The sequence below is a fragment of the Lonchura striata genome, chromosome 36, assembly GCF_046129695.1.
Source record: "Lonchura striata isolate bLonStr1 chromosome 36, bLonStr1.mat, whole genome shotgun sequence".
NCBI classification, from domain to species: Eukaryota; Metazoa; Chordata; class Aves; order Passeriformes; family Estrildidae; genus Lonchura; species Lonchura striata.
The window spans coordinates 1,073,120-1,094,493 of NC_134638.1; the positions used below are offsets into that span (position 1 = coordinate 1,073,120).

Genomic DNA, 21,374 nt, shown 5'->3' on the forward strand with positions numbered 1-21,374 from the left:
GGGGTCCCGGGGCAGTTTGGGGGTGCCCTGGGGGCAGTTTGGGGGGTCCAGGGGCAGTTTGGGGGTGCCCTGGGGGCAGTTTCGGGGTCCGGGGGCAGTTTGGGGGTCCCGGGGCAGTTTGGGGGTGCCCTGGGGGCAGTTTTGGGGTCCGGGGGCAGTTTGGGGGTCCCTGGGGGCAGTTTTGGGGTCCCGGGGCAGTTTGGGGGTCCCCGGGGGCAGTCTGGGGGTCCCGGGTCAGTTTGGGGGTCCCCGGGGCCAGTTTTGGGGTCCCGGGGCAGTTTGGGGGTCCCCGGGGGCAGTTTGGGGGTCCCCGGGGGCAGTTTGGGGGTCCCGGGTCAGTTTGGGGGGTCCAGGGGCAGTTTGGGGGGTCCAGGGGCAGTTTTGGGGTCCGGGGGCAGTTTGGGGGTCCCCGGGGGCAGTTTCCCCCTCAGCCCCGCGGCAGGTGCCCGATGATGCTCTGCACGGCGCCCGACGTCGTGCCCTGGCCCCCGATGTCCGGCGTGTGCGTCTGGGGGCGTGGCCACGTCAGCGCCACGCCCTCGGGTGGGGGCGTGGCCACATTTGCATGCGGGTGGCCACGCCCCTCGGGCGGGGCAGGGGGCGGGGCTTACCCGGGGGTCGTCCAGCGAGGCCAGCACGGCCTGGCGGATGGTGGAGGCGTGGCCGTGCAGCCTGGGGGCGGGGCGAGCGCGGGCCACGCCCACATCAGCGAGCCACGCCCGCCCGGCCCCGCCAGGTGAGCGCCCACCCCACACCTGGATGAGGCCACGCCCCTTCTCGGCCACACCCACCTTAGCCCCTCCCACTGGGGAAGCCACGCCCACTTTTAAGTCTCCACCTCTTTTTGGGGACCCCACCCCGGTGTTCCCCACCCTCTCTCAGGTGTGCCACACCCAGGTGAGCCCCGCCCCCTCCAGGTGTGCCACACCCAGGTGAGCCCCGCCCCCTCCCGGTGTGCCACACCCAGGTGAGCCCCGCACCCTCCAGGTGTGCCACACCCAGGTGAGCCCCGCCCCCTCCAGGTGTGCCACACCCAGGTGAGCCCCGCCCCCTCCAGGTGTGCCACACCCAGGTGAGCCCCGCCCCTCCAGGTGTGCCACACCTAGGTGAGCCCCGCCCCCTCCAGGTGTGCCACACCCAGGTGAGCCCCGCCCCCTCCAGGTGTGCCCCACCCAGGTGAGCCCCGCCCCCTCCAGGTGTGCCACACCTAGGTGAGCCCCGCCCCCTCCAGTGTGCCCCACCCAGGTAAGTGCTGTCCACTCCAGGTGTGCCACACCTAGGTGAGCCCCGCCCCCTCCAGTGTGCCCCACCCAGGTAAGTGCTGTCCACTCCAGGTGTGCCACACCCAGGTGAGCCCCGCCCCCTCCAGGTGTGCCACACCCAGGTGAGCCCCGCCCCTCCAGGTGTGCCACACCTAGGTGAGCCCCGCCCCCTCCAGGTGTGCCACACCCAGGTGAGCCCCGCCCCCTCCAGGTGTGCCCCACCCAGGTGAGCCCCGCCCCCTCCAGGTGTGCCACACCTAGGTGAGCCCCGCCCCCTCCAGTGTGCCCCACCCAGGTAAGTGCTGTCCACTCCAGGTGTGCCCCACCCAGGTGAGCCCCGCCCCCTCCAGGTGTGCCACACCCAGGTGAGCCCCACCCCCTCCAGGTGTGCCACACCCAGGTGAGCCCCGCCCCCTCCAGGTGTGCCACACCCAGGTGAGCCCCACCCCCTCCAGGTGTGCCACACCCAGGTGAGCCCCGCCCCCTCCAGGTGTGCCACACCCAGGTGAGCCCCGCCCACTCCAGGTGTGTACACCCAGGTAAGTGCTGTCCACTCCAGGTGTGCCCCACCCAGGTGAGCCCCGCCCCCTCCAGGTGTGCCACACCCAGGTGAGCCCCACCCCCTCCAGGTGTGCCACACCCAGGTGAGCCCCGCCCCCTCCAGGTGTGCCACACCCAGATTAGCCCGGCTCCCTCCATGTGTGACACACCCAGGTAAGCCCCGCCCCTCCAGGTGTGACACACCCAGGTAAGCCCCGCCCCCTCCAGGTGTGCCACACCCAGGTAAGCCCCGCCCACCGGAGGTGGTCCAGCATCATGCAGGTGAGCCCCACCCCCATAGGTAAGCCCCGCCCCTCCCGGTTTGCCCCGCCCCTCCCGGTTAGCCCCGCCCCAGGTAAGCCCTGCCCACCAGAGGTGGTCCAGCATCCTGCAGGTAAGCCCCGCCCCTCCCGGTTAGCCCCGCCCACTCCCGGTTAGCCCCGCCCCTCCCGGTTAGCCCCGCCCACTCCCGGTTAGCCCCGCCCCTCCCGGTTAGCCCCGCCCACTCCCGGTTAGCCCCGCCCCTCCCGGTTAGCCCCGCCCCTCCCGGTAAGCCCCGCCCCTCCCGGTTAGCCCTGCCCCTCCCGGTAAGCCCCGCCCCTCCCGGTAAGCCCCGCCCACCATAGGTGGTCCAGCATCATGCAGGTAAGCCCCGCCCCCATAGGTAAGCCACGCCCCTCCCGGTAAGCTCCGCCCTCTCAGGTTAGCCCCGCCCCTCCCGGTAAGCCCCGCCCCTCCCGGTAAGCCCCGCCCCTCCCGGTAAGCCCCTCCCCCCGGAAGTGGCCCCGCCCACCGGAGGTGGTCCAGCATCATGCAGGCCGCCAGCAGCGCCGCCGTGGGGTTGGCGATGTTGCGGTTGGCGATGCTCTTGCCCGTGTTCCGCGTGGCCTGAGGGGGGCGCCACCTCTGAGACCCCCGGTGACGGCCCCGCGCCCCCAGTGACAGCCCAGTGACATCCCAGTGACAACCCAGTGACCCACCGGGGACAGCCCAGTGACAGCCCAGTGACAGCCCAGTGACCCACCAGTGACAGCCCAGTGACAGCCCAGTGACATCCCAGTGACAGCCCAGTGACAGCCCAGTGACCCACCAGTGACAGCCCAGTGACATCCCAGTGACATCCCAGTGACAGCCCAGTGACCCACCAGTGACAGCCCAGTGACATCCCAGTGACAGCCCAGTGACCCACCAGTGACAGCCCAGTGACAGCCCAGTGACATCCCAGTGACAGCCCAGTGACAGCCCAGTGACCCACCAGTGACAGCCCAGTGACATCCCAGTGACATCCCAGTGACAGCCCAGTGACCCACCAGTGACATCCCAGTGACAGCCCAGTGACAGCCCAGTGACAGCCCAGTGACAACCCAGTGACCCACCAGTGACCCACTGGTGACAGCCCAGTGACATCCCAGTGACAACCCAGTGACAGCCCAGTGACAACCCAGTGACATCCCAGTGACAGCCCAGTGACACCCCAGTGACAGCCCAGTGACATCCCAGTGACAGCCCAGTGACAGCCCAGTGACACCCCAGTGACAGCCCAGTGACATCCCAGTGACAGCCCAGTGACATCCCAGTGACCCACCGGTGACAGCCCAGTGACAGCCCAGTGACAGCCCAGTGACATCCCAGTGACAGCCCAGTGACCCACTGGTGACAGCCCAGTGACAGCCCAGTGACAACCCAGTGACCCACCAGTGACAGCCCAGTGACATCCCAGTGACCCACCAGTGACAGCCCAGTGACAACCCAGTGACAGCCCAGTGACCCACCAGTGACAGCCCAGTGACAACCCAGTGCCCCCCAGTGCTCCCAGTATCCCCCAGTAACGTCCCAGTGCCCCCCATTAACATCCCAGTGCTCCCAGTCCCACCCAGTGCTCCCAGTGACCCAATGGTGCCCATCCCCATGTCCCAGACCCCCCAAACCCCTCCCAGGACCCCCAATTTCCCCCCCAGACCCCCCGATTTCCCCCCCAGACCCCCCGATTTCCCCCCCAGACCCACGGTCTCGAAGACGGCGTAGTCGTGGCCATAGCTGGCTCAGGGTGTCCCCAGTGCTCCCAGTGACCCCGTGGTGCCCATCCCCGTATCCCAGACCCCCCCAGGACCCCCAAACCCCTCCCAGACCCCCCGATTTCCCCCCCAGACCCCCCGATTTTCCCCCCAGACCCCCCGATTTCCCCCCCAGACCCACGGTCTCAAAGACGGCACAGTCGTGGCCGTAGTTGGCTCACGGTGTCCCCAGTGCTCCCAGTGACCCCGTGGTGCCCATCCCCGTATCCCAGACCCCCCAAACCCCTCCCAGACCCCTCGATTTCCCCCCCAGACCCCCCGATTTCCCCCCCAGGACTCCCGATTTCCCCCCCAGACCCACAGTCTCGAAGACGGCGTAGTCGTGGCCGTAGTTGGCACCGGGCACGAGCCTCAGGCCACCCACCAGTGCTCCCAGTGCTCCCAGTAACCCCCAATGGTGACCATCCCCATATCCCAGACCCCCCCAGGACCCCCAAACCCCTCCCAGACCCCCCCAGACCCCCCGATTTCCCCCCCAGACCCCCCGATTTCCCCCCCAGACCCACGGTCTCGAAGACGGCGTAGTCGTGGCCGTAGTTGGCGCCGGGCACGAGCCCCGGGCCGCCCACCAGCCCGGCGCAGACGTTGTTGACGATGTTCCCGTAGAGGTTGGGCATCACCATCACGTCAAACTGCTGGGGCCGGGACACCAGCTGGGCCGGGCCGTGCTGGGGTTACTGGGAGCACTGGGAGGGGCTCTGGGGGGTGGTTTTGGGGGGTTTTTGGGGGGTTTTTGGGGGGTTTTTTGGGGTGTCACACCTGCATGGTGGTGTTGTCCACGATCATGCTGCGGAAGGTGATCTCGGGGTACTCGGCCGCCACTTCCTGGCAGCACTGCAGGAACAGCCCGTCCCCCAATTTCCTGGGGGAGTAAAGGGGGTGAGACCCCCCAAAAATACGGAATAATCCCCAAAAAATGCAGGAACAGCCCGTCCCCCAATTTCCTGGGGGGGTAAAGGGGGTGAGACCCCCCAAAAATACGGAATAATCCCCAAAAAATGCAGGAACAGCCCGTCCCCCAAATTCCTGGGGGGGTAAAGGGGGTGAGATCCCAAAAAATACGGAATAATCCCCAAAAAATACAGAATAATCCCCAAAAAATACAGGGTAACCCCCAAACTGCATGAACAGCCCGTCCCCCAATTTCCTGGGGGGCAGAAGGGGTGAGACCCCCAAAAAAACTCCTCAAGGACCACCAGGACCCCCCAGAACCCCCCAAGCCCCCCCAGGATCCCCCAAAGCCCTACAAGGACACCCCAGAACCCCCCCAATGCCCACCAGGACCCCCCAGACCCCCACCAGGACCCCCAGAACCCCCCCAATGCCCACCAGAACCCCCCAGGACCCCCCAAACACCCCCCAGGACCCCCCAAACCCCCACCAGGACCCCCCAATGCCCCCCAGTGCCCCCCAGGACCCCCCCAGTGCCCCCCAGGACCCCCCCAATGCCCACCAGGACTCCCCAAACCCCCCCAATACCCCCCAGAACCCCCCCAATGCCCACCAGGACCCCCCCAATGCCCACCAGGACCCACCAGGACTCCCCCAATGCCCACCAGGACCCCCCAAACCCCCACCAGAACCCCCCAGGACCCCCCAGGACCCCCCAAACCCCCACCAGGACTCCCCAGAACCCCTCAAAACCCCCCAGGACCCCCGAATGCCCCCCAGAACCCCCCAGAACCCCCCCAGTGCCCGCCGTGCCGTACATGATGTTGGCTTTGTGCACGGCGGTGACGCTGCGCCGGGCGGCGGCGCGTGCCAGCCCGAAGGCGTAGTGGGCGATGCGGCGCGAGCGCCCGGCCGTGATGATCTTCAGGCTCTCCACCACCCCCGCCACGCTCTGCGGGCAACCCCCGGGCACGGGTCAGGCACGGGTGGGGCACGGGTGTGGCACGGGTGTGGCACGGGTCAGGCACGGGTGTGGCACAGGTGGGGTGCGGGTGGGGCACAGGTGGGGTGTCACCAACAGGATTTGGCATGGGTGTGCATCAACCCCAGGGTGTGGCATGGCCGGGGCACAGGTGTGACACGGGCGGGGCACGGGTCGGGCATGAGTGGGGCACGGGTGGGGCACGGGTCGGGCATGAGTGGGGCACGAGTGGGGCACAGGTTGGGCACGGGTGTGGCACGGGTGTGGCATGGCTGGGGCATGGGTGGGGCACAGGTGGGGTGTCACCAACAGGGTCTGGCATGGGTGTGCATCAACCCCAGGGTGTGGCACAGGCGGGGCACAGGCGGGGCACAGGTGGGGCACGGGTCTGGCATGAGTGGGGCATGGGTGGGGCACGGGTGGGGTGTCACCAACAGGATTTGGCATGGGTGTGCATCAGCCCCAGGGTGTGGCACAGGCATGGCAGGGGTGGGGTGTCACCAACAGGGCGTGGCACGGGTGTGGCATCACCCCCAGGGTGTGGCACAGGTGGGGCATGGCTGGGGCACGGGTGTGGCACGGGTGGGGTGTCACCAACAGGGCGTGGCATGGGTGTGCATCAACCCCAGGGTGTGGCATGGGCGTGGCAGGGATGACACGTCACCAACAGGGCATGGCATGGGTGTGGCATCAGCCCTGGGGTGTGGCACGGGTGTGGCATCAACCCCAGGGTGCAGCACAGGCGTGGCAGGGGTGGGGTGTCACCAACAGGGTGTGGCACGGGTGTGGCACGGGTGGGGTGTCACCAACAGGGTGTGGCACGGGTGTGGCACGGGTGGGGTGTCACCAACAGGGTGTGGCACGGGTGTGGCACGGGTGGGGTGGCACCAATAGGGCATTGTAGGAGTATGGCACGGGTGTGGCATCACCAGGAGGGTGTGGCACGGGTGTGGCATCACCCCCAGGGCGTGGCACGGGTGGGGTGGCACCCATGGGGTGTGGCACGGGTGTGGCAGGGGTGGGGCGTCACCAACGGGGCATGGCACACTCAGGGTGTCACCAACAGGGTGTGGCACAGGCGTGGCGTCACACCCAAGCTGGTTTTTGGGGAATTTGGGATATTTTGGGGGGGTTGGGGTATTTTTTGGGCTGTATTTGGGTGTTTTTTGGGGTATTTCTGGGGTATTTTTTGGGCGTCTTTGAGGTTTTTTTGGGGTGGTTACGGAACATTTTTTTTTGATTTTTTTTTTTGTATTTTAGGGGTGTTTTTGTAGGGTTTTTTGGGATGTTTTTGGGGTATTTTTGGGGGTGTTTTTGCAGGGTTTTTTGGGATGGGTTTGGGATATTTTTGGGGGTATTTTTGGGGTGTTTTTGGGATATTTTGGGATGTTTTTTGGGGTGATTTTGAGTGTTTTTGGGGCACACCTCGTGCTCCAGGGAGCTGTACTCACCCTCGGTGTTCTCCCTGACGATGATGTTTTTGGGGATTTTTGGGATATTTTGGGATATTTTTGTGGGGTTTTTGGGGATATTTTGGGGTATTTTTTGGGGTGATTTTGAGTGTTTTTGGGGCACACCTCGTGCTCCAGGGAGCTGTACTCACCCTCGGTGTTCTCCCTGACGATGACGATGTTTTTGGGGATTTTTGGGGCATATTTTGGGATATTTTTGCGGGGTTTTTGGGGATATTTTGGGGATATTTTTGGGGTGATTTTGGGGATATTTTTGGGATGTTTTTTGGGGTGATTTTGGGTGTTTTTGGGGCACACCTCGTGCTCCAGGGAGCTGTACTCACCCTCGGTGTTCTCCCTGACGATGATGTTTTTGGGGATTTTTGGGATATTTTGGGATATTTTTGTGGGGTTTTTGGGGATATTTTGGGGTATTTTTGGGGGTGATTTTGGGTGTTTTTGGGGCGCACCTCGTGCTCCAGGGAGCTGTACTCGCCCTCGGTGTTCTCCCTGACGATGAGGATGTTTTGGGGGATTTTTGGGGCATATTTTGGGATATTTTTGCGGGCTTTTTTGGGATGTTTTGGGGATATTTTTGGGGTGATTTTGGGGTGATTTTGGGTGTTTTTGGGGCACACCTCGTACTCCAGGGAGCTGTACTCGCCCTCGGTGTTCTCCCTGACGATGAGGATGTTTTGGGGGATTTTTGGGGCATATTTTGGGATATTTTTGCGGGGTTTTTTGGGATATTTTGGGGCTATTTTTGGGGATATTTTTGGGGTGATTTTGGGTGTTTTTGGGGCGCACCTCGTGCTCCAGGGAGCTGTACTCGCCCTCGGTGTTCTCCCTGACGATGAGGATGTCGATGTCCCGGTGCCGCGTCTCCACCCCGGGCAGGCTCCGGCAGTGAATCACGTTGGCGTAGAGATCCAGGCTGGTCCTGGCAGCCCCCCAAAAATATGCAAATGAGCTCCCAAAATATGCAAATCATCCCCCAAAAATATCCAAGCGAACCTTCAGAGGTGGAAATAAAATCTTAAAATGTGCAATCGGCCCCCAAAATATTCAAATAGACTCCCAAAAATGCAAATTAAACCCCAAAATGTCCCAATTAACCCCCCAAATAGGGAAATGAACCCTAAATATGGAAATTAACCCCCAAACCATGCAAATTAAGACCCAAGCATGTGAATTAGCCCCAAAACATGCAAATGAATCTCTCGAACAGGCAGATCAACCCCAAAACATAAAAATGGACCCAAAAAAAGGCAAATAAATCCCTAAAATGGGCAAAGAACCCCCAAACATGCAAATCAACAGCCAACTATGCAAATGAACCCCCAACACGCAAATCAAACCCAAAGCATGCAAATTAACCCCAAAACATGCAAATGAGCCCCCCAAATGTGAAAAGTAACAGCCAAACCAGGCAAATGAACCCCAAATATGCAAACTGAAACCCCAAATATGCAAATGAACCCCAAAACATGCAAATCAACACCCAAACCATGCAAATGTCCCTCGAAATGGAAATTTAACCCCCAAGACATGCAAATGAAGCCCCAAGACATGGAAAAAACCCCCAAAACTTGCAAACGAAGCCCCAAGACATGCAAATCGGCTCACAGAATATGCAAATCAGACCCCAAAATATGCAAATCAGCCCCAAATCAGCCCACCTGATGAGGTTGTTGCGGGATTTGTGGCTGGGGGGGAGGTTGTGGTTAGTCTCAATGTTCCCTGGGGGAAAACGGGGTCAGGGCGGGGATCGGGGAGAATTTCGGGATTTTGGGAGGGATTTTTGGGAATTGGGGGAGATTTTGGGGGAGATTCTGGGGATTTGGGGGATTTTAGGGGATTTGGGGAGGAGATTTTGGGGATTTGGGGGGATTTTGGGGAAGATTTTGGGGAATTTGGAGGAGGTTTGGGGGAGATTTTGGATCTGATTTTGGGGATTTTGAACAGATTTCAGGGATTTGGGATCAGATTTGGGGATTTGGGCTCAGTTTGGGCGGAGTTTTGGGGATTTGGGCTGGGTTTTGGGCAGAGTTTTGGGGATTTGGACTCAGTCTGGCCGGGTTTTGGGGCTTTGGGCCGGGTTTTGGGCCGGGTTTTGGGGATTTGGGCTCAGTCTGGGCCGGGTTTCGGGGTTTTGGGCCGGGTTTCGGGGTTTTGGGCCGGGTTTTGGGGATTTGGGCTGGGTTTTGGGGATTTGGGCCGGGTTTTGGGGATTTGGGCCGGGTTTCGGGGTTTTGGGCCGGGTTTTGGGCCGGGTTTTGGGGATTTAGGCTCAGTCTGGGCCGGGTTTTGGGGTTTTGGGACGGGTTTTGGGGTTTTGGGCCGGGTTTCGGGGTTTCGGGCCGGGTTTTGGTGTTTTGGGCCGGGTTTTGGGGATTTGGGCCGGGTTTTGGGGATTTGGGCCGGGTTTTGGGGATTTGGGCCGGGTTTTGGGGATTTGGGCTGGGTTTTGGGCCGGGTTTTGGGGATTTAGGCTCAGTCTGGGCCGGGTTTCGGGGTTTTGGGCCGGGTTTCGGGGTTTTGGGCCGGATTTTGGGGATTTGGGCTGGGTTTTGGGGATTTGGGCCGGGTTTCGGGGTTTTGGGCCGGGTTTTGGGCCGGGTTTCGGGGTTTTGGGCCAGGTTTTGGGGTTTTGGGCTGGGTTTTGGGGATTTGGGCCGGGTTTCGGGGTTTTGGGCCGGGTTTCGGGGTTTTGGGCCGGGTTTCGGGCCGGGTTTCGGGGATCGGGGCGCCGCCCACCCTTGAGCGCCACGCCGTTGCGCCGGATGGCCGTGATCGCGTTCTGCACGTCCTCCTCGGGCGCCTCCGAGCTCACCCGAACCTCCTCGAAATCCACGGGGACGCAGGCGTGCCTGAGGCACGGACGGCACCGAAACGGGACAAAACCGCACCAAAACGGGACAAAACGGTACAAAACGGGACAAAATGGGCCAAAATGGCACCAAAATGGGCCAAAACGGCACCAAAATGGTACAAAACGGTACAAAATGGCACCAAAATGGTACAAAACGGCACCAAAATGGGCCAAAATGGTACAAAACGGGACAAAATGGCACCAAATGGCACCAAAATGGGCCAAAATTGGACAAAATGGCATCAAAAAGCTCCAAAATGGCACAAAAGTGGCACCAAATGGCACCAAAGTGGCATCAAATAATGCAGAAATGGCACCAAATGGCACCGAATTCCCAATTTTGCGTGCTCATTTACATACTGCAAGGCCTGATTGCCTTTTTTTTCCTCATTTGCATATTTTAGGATTAGTTCCACCATTTTGGGCTCCATTTCCCAATTCCCAGGGCTCCATCCCCACCCTTAATTCCCTTTTTTTTTATGGATTCATTTCAATTTCAGGTGTTAATTTCCAATTCCACTAATTAATTCCTAGACTTTAACCCTTAATTACTTTTTCCTTGCCTCATTTGCATATTTTAGGATCGATTCCTCCATTTTGGGCTCCATTCCCCAATTCCAGGGGCTCCATCCCCACGCTTGATTCCCATTTTTGTGACCCCGTTTCAATTTCGGGTGTTAATTCCCAACTCCACCGCTTCATTTCCATACTTAATGAACTAATTACAAACCCTCCCACCTAATTTGCATATTTTAGGGTCAACTCCTCCATTTCAAGCCCCGATTCCCCAATTCCAGAGGCTCCATCCCCACATTTAACTCCCATTTTTTCAGGCTCCATCCCAATTTCGGGTGTTAATTCCCAACTCCACCACCTCATTTCCATACTTAACGAGCCAATTACACTTCCCTTGCCTCATTTGCATATTTTAGGATCAATTCCTCCCTTTTAGACTCAATCCCCAGGGCTCCATCCCCGCATTTAACTCCCATTTTTGTGACTCCATCCCAATTTCGGCCGTTAACTCCCAACCCCACCGCCTCATTTGCATACTTGACGAACTAATTAGGCCCCTCCCGCCTCATTTGCATGCGGGGCCTCACCGGAACACCTCCTTGACGTGCAGCATCAGCTCGGGCCCGATGCCGTCGCCGGGGATCAGCGTCACCGTGTGCCGCCCGCCGTACTTGGCGGGGGGGGGCTGGGGGGGCACCCGAATTTTGGGGGTCCCGACCCCCCCCGCCCCTCCCCCTTCCCCATCTCCCCAATCCCGATGGGTTTTGGGACCCCCCCAGGTCATTTTTGGGACCCCCCAGGTGATTTTTCAGACCCCCCCCAACTCTTTTTTGGGGTCCCGATTTCCTTTTGGGACCCCCCCGGTGATTTTTGGGACCCTCCCAGTGATTTTTAGGGACCCCTAGTGATTTTTGGGACCCCCCCAGGTAATTTTTGGGACCCCGCAGTGATTTTTAGGGACCCCTAGTGATTTTTGGGACCCCCCCAGGTCATTTTTGGGACCCCCTCAGTGATTTTTAGGGACCCCTAGTGATTTTTGGGACCCCCCCGGTGATTTTTGGGACCCTCCCAGTGATTTTTAGGGACCCCTAGTGATTTTTGGGACCCCCCCAGGTCATTTTTGGGACCCCCTCAGTGATTTTTAGGGACCCCGCAGTGATTTTTCGGACCCCCCCAGGTCATTTTTGGGACCCTCCCAGTGATTTTTAGGGACCCCTAGTGATTTTTGGGACCCCCCAGTTGATTTTTGGGACCCCCCCAGGTGATTTTTGGGACCCCCCCCCAACTCTTTTTTGGGGTCCCCATTTCTTTTTGGGACCCCCCCGGTGATTTTTGGGACCCCCCCAGGTCATTTTTGGGACCCCCCAGTTGATTTTTGGGAAACCCCCTGGTGATTTTTGGGACCCCCCCAACTCTTTTTTGGGGTCCCCATTTCTTTTTGGGACCCTCCGGTGATTTTTGGGACCCCCCAGGAAACTTTGGGAAACCCCCAGGTCATTTTTGGGACCCCCCAGTTGATTTTTGGGACTCCCCAGGGAATTTTGGGACCCCCCAGAGAATTTTGGGAAACCCCCTGGTGATTTTGGGAGCCCCCAGTGATTTTTGGAGCCCCCCCAGTGATTTGGGGTCCCCCAGTGATTTTTGGGACCCCCAAGAAAATTTTTGGGCCCCCCCAAGGGATTTTTGGGGCCCCCCGAGAACTTTTTTAGGGTCCCCACAGGGGGTTTTGGGGACCTCCCCCCTCATTTTGGGACTCCTCAGTGATTTTAAATCCCCCCAGGGGATTTTTTGGGCCCCCCAGGAATTTTTTGGGGACCCCCAGGTGATTTTTGGGGCCCCCCAGGAATTTTTTGTGCCCCCCAAATTCTGCTTTTCCCCCTCCCCATTATTTTTGGGACCCCCCAGGAGATTTTGGGGCTCCCCCGGGGATTTTTGGGGTACTCACGATGCTGCGTTGCTGTGGGGGGGGGAGAAAATGGAAAAATTCGTGACCAAAATGGGGACCCCCCCCCAAAATTTGAGGGGTGGGATTTTTGGGGGGTGGGATTTTTTGGGGGGTAGGATTTTTTGGGGGGGATTTTGGGGAGGGGTTTTTTGGGGGTTGGGATTTTTTGGGGGTGGAGGTTTTTGGGGGGTGGGATTTTTTGGGGGGGTGGGATTTTTTGGGGGGTGGGATTTTTGGGGAGGTGGGATTTTTTGGGGGGGTGGGATTTTTTGTGGGGGTGGGATTTTTTTGGGGGGTGGGATTTTTTGGGGAGGTGGGATTTTGGGGGGGTGGGATTTTTTGGGGGGTGGGATTTTTTGGGGGGTGGGATTTTTTGGGGGGCTGGGTTTGTTTGGGGGGGTGGGATTTTGTGGGGGTGAGATTTTTGGGGGGTGGGATTTTTTGGGGGTGGGATTTTTTTGGGGGGGTGGGATTTTTTGGGGGGTGCGATTTTTTGGGGGGTGGGATTTTTGGGGGGGTGGGATTTTTTTTGGGGGGTGGGATTTTTTGGGGGGTGGGATTTTGGGGGGGGTGGGATTTTTTTTGGGGGGTGGGATTTTTTGGTGGGTGGGATTTTTTTGGGGGGTGGGATTTTTTGGGGGGTGGGATTTTGGGGGGTGGGATTTTTTGGGGGGGTGGGATTTTGGGGGGTGGGATTTTTTGGGGGGTTTGGGATTTTTTTGGGGGTTTGGGATTTTTTGGGGGGGTGGGATGTTTTGGGGGGTGGGATTTTTTTGGGGGGTGGGATTTTTTGGGGGGGCGTGGCACTCACGGGGGGGAGGTGGAGCCTTTCAGCCGCGTGGGAAATCCCGGCCTGAGGCAGCCACACCTGCAAGGGAGGGGTCCCGAAATTGGGGGACCCCAAAAAGACCCAAAACCCCCCAAAAAGGGTTCAGAGCCCCCTCCCCAAAACAGCACCAGAGACCCCCCCCCGCCCCACAATGGTTCAGGACCGCTCCAGAAACGCCTCGTTAATTAAAAGAATGCTAATTAAACTTCGCATGGGGGAGGTTTGGGGGGTCCCGGGGATTTTCCCGAGGGAATTCCCAGCCCGGGACCCCCCGAAACCCCCCCAGAGCCCCCCAAAACCCCCCCCGGGACCCCCTTTGGCCACGCCCGTCCCCCCCTTTCACCACCCCGCAATGGTTCAGTCCCAAGCACCGCCCCTCCCAGAAATACCAGCCAATCACAACGCGGAGCGCTGCTCCTCCCACCCGCCCTGCGAGTCCCAGCCAATCAGCACTCGCGAAGCAGCGCCACACCCCCAGGGTAACCAATCAGAATCCGGTCCGCGCTTCCAGGTCCCGCCCCTCCTGGCGGCCGCCCGGCCCCGCCGGCGCTCCAGCCAATCAGAAGCCGCCGGTGCGGCGGGAACCGGCGGGAACCGGCGGGAACGGGCGGGAACCGGCGGGGGCGGGGCCCGGTAGACGGCGGATCGGGTTCTGATTGGTCACTCACCGCGCGCGGCCGTAGCGCGGCCCGCATCACCCTCCGTTGCACGGCCGTCAACGCCGCCGCCATGATGCTCCTCCGGGCGGCACGAGCTCTCGCGAGATCTCGGCGCCGCCCACGCCAGGAGATAGGGCGATAAGCTCGAAATCCCGCGAGAGTTCCCGCCCCGCCCGCTCTCACACCCTCACACCGCGGCGGCCATTTTGTGCCTGGGAGCGGCGCTGGGTGACGCCTCACGGCGGGAAAGGCGGAGAGTCCCGGAACGGCGGCACCGAGCGCGGAGCCCTGTCCTGATCCGCGCTTCCGTTTGAGGGCGAAAGAACCAAACGCCCACTGACAACGGGCGGGGACGGCCGCGGCCGCCGCCCCTCCGCCGTCGCTATGGCGACGCCGAGACCGCGCATGCGCTGGGGCGTGGCCGCCGCCCCGCCTTCCTCACCACAGGCGGGCCGGCCGCCATTTTACTCACACGTGCGTCGCATTGCGCATGCGCAGCTTATGACCACACCCCCGCCCTGTCTTAGCCATGCCTCCGCTCCCTCTTGGCCCCGCCCCCGCCTCCGCCGCGAGCCACGTCGCGCGCGGGCCGGGCGGTGCGCTCGCTCCTCATTGGTCAGAGGGCGCGCGGGTGCCCGCCCGCCGCGTTCTGATTGGTGAGCGCGCAGGCGCCGCCGGCGGTGATTGGCTGCTCCTCCCGGGGGCGGGGCCGGCGGTCGGGGCGCGCGGGCGGTCATGGCGGGCGCCGGGGCGCTCCCGCTGCTGCTGCTGCTGCTGGCGGCGGCCGGGGCCGCGGGTAGGGGCAAAAACCGCCGCGCCCTGAGGGGGAGCGGGAGCTTGTGAGGGGAACCCGGCCGTGCTCAGGGCTCTGAGCGGTCCTGGGGGCTGTGAGCGCCCAGCGGGTCCCGCGGGCGATGGAGGGGAGAGGGGGTGCCGTGAGGGGATATCGGGGGTGCCGTGAGGGGGTTCCGGGTTCCATGAAGGACGATTGGGGTTCCATGAGGGGAAGGTTTGGGGGTCCCATGAGGGGACTGGGGATTCCACAAGGGGGAGGATCGGGGGTCCCATGAGGAGAAGTATTGGGGGTCCCATGAGAGGATTGGGAATTCCATGAGGGGAAGGATCGGGGATTCCCTGAGGGGATTTCATGAGGGGAAGGATTGGGGGTGCCATGGGGGGATCTGGGGTCCCGTGAGGGGATTTGGGGATCGCATGAGGGGAAGGATCAGGGGTTCCATGAGGGGAGGGATTGGGGGTCCCATGGGGGGGGAGTGGGGGTCCCATGAGAGGATTGGGGTCCCATGAGAGGATTGGGGTCCCATGAGGGAACCGGGAATTCTATGGGGGAAAGGATCGGGGGTCCCATGAGGGGAAGGATTGGGGGTCCCATGAGAGGATCGGGGTCCCATGAGGAGAAGAATTGGGGGTCCCATGAGGGGAAGGATTGGGGGTCCCATGGGGGGAAGAATCGGGGGTCCCATGGGGGGAAGAATCGGGGGTCCCATGAGGGGGATTGGGGGTCCCATGAGGAGAAGAATTGGGGTTCCCATGGAGGGAAGGATCGGGGGTCCCGTGAGAGGATCTAGGGTCCCATGGGGGGAAGAATCGGGGGTCCCGTGAGAGGATTGGGGTCCCATGAGGGGGTCCCTGAGGGTCCCATGAGAGGATTGGGGGTCCCATGAGGGGAAGAATCAGGGGTCCCATGAGAGGATTGGGGTCCCATGAGGGGGTCCCTGAGGGTCCCGGAGCTCTGGGCTGCCTTTGGGGGTCCCCCAGAATGGGGGTCCCGGGCCCTTGGGGGGGTCTGTTGGTGCATTTGGGGAGGGGCTTGGGCAGCTTGGGTGAGCCTGGCTCCCACGGGGGGGCTCAAGCGAGTGGGGGTCCCTGGGGTGCTCTGGGACAGCTTTAGGGGGGTGTTTTAATGGGGGTCCCGAGGCTCTGGGGGTCCCTGGGGTGGGTGGGGGGTTTTGGGGTGGGGTCCCTGGGGTGGGTGGGGTGTCCTTGGGGTGGGGTCCCTGGGGTGGGTGGGGGGTTTTGGGGTGGGGTCCCTAGGGTGGGTGGGGGGTTTTGGGGTGGGGTCCCTGGGGTGGGTGGGGGGTTTTGGGGTGGGGTCCCTGGGGTGGGGTGGGGGGTCCATGGGTGCTGAGGGGGGGGTTCCCCAGGGGTCCCCCTCCCCATTTGAGCCCCCCCTCCCCAGGTGAGCCGTGCCCCGAGCCCACCATCGCCCCCTCCTACTACACCACCTCGGACGCCGTCATCGCCTCCGAGAGCGTGTTCGTGGTGGAGATCTCCCTGGTCTGCAAGAACGGCGCCCAGGTGGGACCCCCGCGGGCTGGGGGGGGGTGAGGGACCCCCCAAAATCCCCCCCTGAGCGCCCCTTCCCCCGCAGAACGTGGCTCTGTACGCGGACGTGAACGGGAAGCAGTTCCCGGTGACCCGGGGGCAGGACGTGGGCAGGTACCAGGTGAGCCCGGGAGATTTGGGGGTTTTGGGGGGCTTAGGTGCGTTTGGGGGTTGTTTTGGGGGGGGGGTCAGGTGAATTTGGGGTGGTTTTGGGGGGGCTCAGGTGAGCGGGGAGGACCTGGGGGGGGTTTAAGTGGCTCAGGTGAGTGAGGGGATTCCTGGGTGGGTATTTGGGGGGCTCAGGTGAGTGGAGGGGGGTCTCAAGAAGGGGTTAAGGGGGGATTTTGGGGGTCTCAGGTGCGTTTGGGGGTTGTTTTTGGGGGCTCAGGTGAGCGGGGAGGACCTGGGGGGGGTTTAAGTGGCTCAGGTGAGTGGGGGGATTCCTGGGTGGGTATTTGGGGGACTCAGGTGAGTGGGGGGGGTGCCTGGGGGGTATTTGGGGAGTTCAGGTGAGTGTGGGGGGGTCTCAATAGGGTTTAAGGGGATTTTGGGGGTCTCAGGTGAATTTGGGGGTTGTTTTGGGGGGCTCAGGTGAGTGGGGAGGACCTGGGGGGGGTTTAAGTGGCTCAGGTGAGTGGGGGGGGTGCCTGGGGGGTATTTGGGGGGTTCAGGTGAGTGTGGGGGGGGTCTCAATAGGGGTTAAGAGGGGATTTTGGGGGTCTCAGGTGAATTTGGGGGTTGTTTTGGGGGCTCAGGTGAGCGGGGAGGACCTGGGGGGGGGTTAAGTGGCTCAGGTGAGTGAGGGGATTCCTGGGTGGGTATTTGGGGGGCTCAGGTGAGTGGGGGGGGTGCCTGGGGGGTATTTGGGGGGCTCAGGTGAGTGGGGGGGGGTCTCAATAGGGGTTAAGAGGGGATTTTGGGGGTCTCAGGTGCGTTTGGGGGTTGTTTTGGGGGGTTCAGGTGAGTGGGGAGGACCTGGGGGGGGGTTTAAGTGGCTCAGGTGAGTGGGGGGGGTCTCAAGAAGGGGTTAAGAGGGGATTTTGGGGGTCTCAGGTGCGTTTGGGGGTTGTTTTGGGGGGCTCAGGTGAGCGGGGAGGACCTGGGGGGGGGCTTAAGTGGCTCAGGTGAGTGAGGGGATTCCTGGGTGGGTATTTGGGGGGCTCAGGTGAGTGGGGGGGGTGCCTGGGGGGTATTTGGGGGGTTCAGGTGAGTGTGGGGGGGGTCTCAATAGGGATTAAGGGGATTTTGGGGGTCTCAGGTGCGTTTGGGGGTTGTTTTGGGGGGCTCAGGTGAGTGGGGAGGACCTGGGGGGGGGTTTAAGTGGCTCAGGTGAGTGAGGGGATTCCTGGGTGGGTATTTGGGGGGCTCAGGTGAGTGGGGGGGGTCTCAAGAAGGGGTTAAGGGGGGATTTTGGGGAGCTGGGAGGGTTTGGGGGTTGTTTTTGGGGGCTCAGGTGAATTTGGGGGATCTCAGGTGAGTTTGGGGAGGCTCAGGTGAGAGTTTGTGGGACCTCAGGTGAGTTTGGGGGAGCTCAGATGAATTTGGGGGATCTCAGGTGAGTTTGGGGAGGCTCTGGGGCTCCGGGGTGAATTTGGGGGGGGTCCTGGTGGTCCCAAAGCCCCCCCAAATTCCCCCCCAGGTGTCCTGGAGCCTGGAGCACCGCCAGGCCCACTCGGGCACCTACGAGGTGAAGTTCTTCGACGAGGAGTCCTACAGCGCCCTGCGCAAGGTGGGGACCCCTCCCCAAATCTGGGGGGCTCCCAGGACCCCCCAAAACCCACCCTGATCTCCCCTCCCCACTGAGGCTGAGCAGGAGACACCCAGCACCCCAAATTCAGCCCCAAAATCGAGGAGAAAATCAAAATTCAGCTTCAAAATTGAGGAGGAAACCCCAAATTTCAGCCCAAAATTGAGGAGGAAAACTAAAAATTCATCCCCAAAATTGAGGGGAAAAACACAAATTCAGCCCCAAAAGTGAGGAGAAAACCAAAATTCAGCCTCAAAAGTGAGGAGGAAAACCCAAATTCAGTCCCAAACTTGAGGAGAAACTGAAATTCAGCCCCAAAATTGAGGAGGGAACCCCAAAATTGAGGAGAGACCCGAAACAAAGCTGCAAATTTGAGGAGGAAAGTGAATAAACCCAAAATTGAGGGAAACACAAATTCAGTCCCAAAATTGAAACAGAAACTGAAATTTAGCCAGAAAACTAAGGAGAAAACTCAAATTTAGACGTGAAATCGAGGAGGAAACCCAAACTCAGCTCCAAAATTTAGTGGGAGCACACCCAGCACCCCAAAATAAGGAGGTGACCCCAAAATTCAACCCCAAAAATGAGAAGGGCACCCCAAATTGAGTCCCGAAAAGGAGGGGGGACCCCAAATTCAACCCCAAAAATGAGAAGGGCACCCGAAATTTAGTTCCAAAAAGGAGGGGGCACCCCAAATTCAGCCTCAGAACTGAAGGGGGCCCCAAACTCGAGCCCCAAAAAGAGGGGGGGACCCCAAAATTGAGGCCCAAAACCGAAGTGAGCCCCAAATTGAGCCCCAAAAGGGAGGGGGGGACCCCAAATTGAGCCCCAAAACCGAGGGGGACCCCAAATTTAGCCCCAAAAGGGAGGGGGGGACCCCAAATTGAGCCCCAAAACCGAGGGGGACCCCAAATTTAGCCCCAAAAGGGAGGGGGGACCCCAAATTGAGCCCCAAAACCGAGGGGGACCCCAAATTGAGGCCCAAAACTGAAGGGACCCCAAAATTAAGCCCCAAAACTGAAGGGAGCCCCAAATTGAGCCCCAAAAGGGAGGGGGGGACCCCAAATTGAGCCCTAAAAGGGAGGGGGGGACCCCAAATTGAGCCCCAAAACCGAGGGGGACTCCAAATTGAGCCCTAAAAGGGAGGGGGGACCCCAAATTGAGCCCCAAAACCGAGGGGGACTCCAAATTGAGCCCTAAAAGGGAGGGGGGACCCAAAATTGAGCCCCAAAAGGGAGGGGGACCCCAAATTGAGCTCCAAAACGGAGGGGGACCCCAAATTGATCCCTGCCCCCAGGCCCAGCGGAACAACGAGGACGTCTCGCGGATCCGGCCGCTCTTCACCGTCAACGTCGACCACAGGGTGGGTTTGGGGGGGATTTTGGGGGGACCCCCCCAAAATTTGGGGGGTTTGGGGGATCCCCCACCCACTTTGGGGGGGCTGGAGGGGCCCTGTGGCGTTTTGGGGGGAATTTGAGGGGATTTGGGGCTGTTGAAGGGTCCTGGGTGGGGGTGGTGGCTGTGAGAGGTGAGTTTGGGGTCACTCAAGGATTTTTTGGGGGGACTGGGGGGATTTTGGGGGGGTCCCACTGGAATTTTGGGGTTTTCCAGGACTTTTAGGGGATCCCGTTAGGATTTTTGGGGTGTCCCTCTGGAATTTTGGGTTATTCCAGGATTTTTGGGGACTCACATTGGGATTTGGGCGGTGTCCCACTGGAATTTTGGGTTATTTCAGGATTTTTGGGGGGGGGGTGTCCCTCTGGGATTTTGGGGGATTTCAGGATTTTTGGGGGATCCCATTGAGATTTTGGGGGGTCCCTCTGGGATTTTGGGTTATTCCAGGATTTTTAGGGGACCCCATTAGGATTTTTGGGGGGGATCCAGGATTTTTGGGGTGTCCCAAACCTTGCGAATCCATCCCCGAGCCTTTAGGATTTCCTTTTTTTTGGGGTGAAATTTGGGAATTTCCCATCCCCGGGTGGGATTTTGGGGAGCCCCGGAGCCCTGCGGGGTTTGGGGGTTTCGGGGTGTCCCGGGGGGGGTTTTGGGGTGCTCTGGTGACCCCAAATTCCTCACAGGGGGCCTGGAACGGGCCCTGGGTGTCCACGGAGGTGGTGGCGGCTGCCATCGGGCTCGTGGTTTATTACCTGGCCTTCAGCACCAAGAGCAGCATCCAGGCCTAAAAAACCCTAAAAATACCCCAAAAAAACCCCAAATATTTTGTGTTTTACAACAAAAATAATACATCCCCAAACAACCCCAAAAACCAACCCATAACCTCAATAAACCCTAATAAAAATCCAAAAAACACCCCAAAGCTCTTGTGTTCTACGGCAAAAATAACTCATCCCAAAAACCAATCTATCCCCTAAAAAACCCTAAAAAAACCCCAAAAAACACCCCAAAACCTTTCTGTTCTACAACAAAAACAACTCATTCCAAAAACCTACCTATCTCCCCCAAAAAACCCTAAAAAAACCCCAAAAACCATCTCCAAACTCCTCCTGTCCTACAGCCAAAAAACCCATCCCAAAACAACCCCAAAAACCCACACATCCCAAAAAAACTCCTCCTGTCTTATCCCACAAGAACCCCAAAAACCACTAAAAAAATCCCAAAAAACACCCCCAAACTCCTCCTGTCCTACAGCCAAAAAACCCATCCCAAAACAACCCCAAAAACCACGCCAAAAAAAACCCACCCAAAAAAAAACCCCCCAAAAATAGCCCCACCCCCCTAAAAAACCCAAAACCACCCCAAAAACCCCCAGAACCACCCCAAAAAACCCCAAAACCAGCCCCACCCCCCCATAAAAACCCCCAAAAAACCCAACCCCCCCCTCAAATCCACCCTCACCCCAAATTCCCGCGCCCCAAAAGGGAATCCAGGGGTGACCCCCAAATTTGGGGTTGGGGCAAGAGCAGAGACCCCAAAATCCCAAATTTGGGGTTGGGGCAAGAGCAGGGACCCCAAAATCCCAAATTTGGAGGATAGGGAAAGAGCAGAGACCCCAAAATCCCAAATTTGGGGGTGGGGCAAGAGCAGAGACCCCAAAATCCCAAATTTGGGGTTGGGGCAAGAGCAGAGACCCCAAAATCCCAAATTTGAAGATGGGGAAAGAGCAGAGACCCCAAAATCCCAAATTTGGGGTTGGGGCAAGAGCAGAGACCCCAAAATCCCAAATTTGGGGATGGGGCAAGAGCAGAGACCCCAAAATCCCAAATTTGGGGAGTGGGGCAAGAGCAGAGACCCCAAAATCCCA

At 60.1% G+C, this 21,374-nt stretch overlaps 2 protein-coding genes across 2 annotated transcripts; one reads left to right on the forward strand and one right to left on the reverse strand.

Annotated features, from left to right (window-relative positions):
• Window positions 1-358: 358 nt before the first annotated feature.
• Window positions 359-14,365, reverse strand: IDH3G (isocitrate dehydrogenase (NAD(+)) 3 non-catalytic subunit gamma). Its single transcript, XM_077789746.1, has 13 exons — window positions 14,032-14,365; window positions 13,346-13,402; window positions 12,535-12,546; window positions 11,177-11,274; window positions 9,959-10,071; window positions 8,881-8,941; window positions 8,009-8,141; window positions 5,587-5,720; window positions 4,637-4,739; window positions 4,384-4,530; window positions 2,596-2,690; window positions 612-672; window positions 359-508 (listed from the first exon to the last, which is right to left on the reverse strand). Exons 1-13 carry the CDS (start codon window positions 14,092-14,094, stop codon window positions 428-430), a joined length of 1,158 nt encoding a protein of 385 aa, XP_077645872.1. The 5' UTR covers window positions 14,095-14,365; the 3' UTR covers window positions 359-427.
• Window positions 14,366-14,721: 356 nt separating this feature from the next.
• On the forward strand, window positions 14,722-20,429 carry SSR4 (signal sequence receptor subunit 4). Its single transcript, XM_077789740.1, has 6 exons — window positions 14,722-14,818; window positions 16,220-16,338; window positions 16,412-16,486; window positions 18,005-18,094; window positions 19,410-19,475; window positions 20,191-20,429. The coding sequence occupies exons 1-6, from the start codon at window positions 14,758-14,760 to the stop codon at window positions 20,293-20,295; spliced, it is 516 nt and encodes a 171-aa protein (XP_077645866.1). The 5' UTR covers window positions 14,722-14,757; the 3' UTR covers window positions 20,296-20,429.
• Window positions 20,430-21,374: the final 945 nt, after the last annotated feature.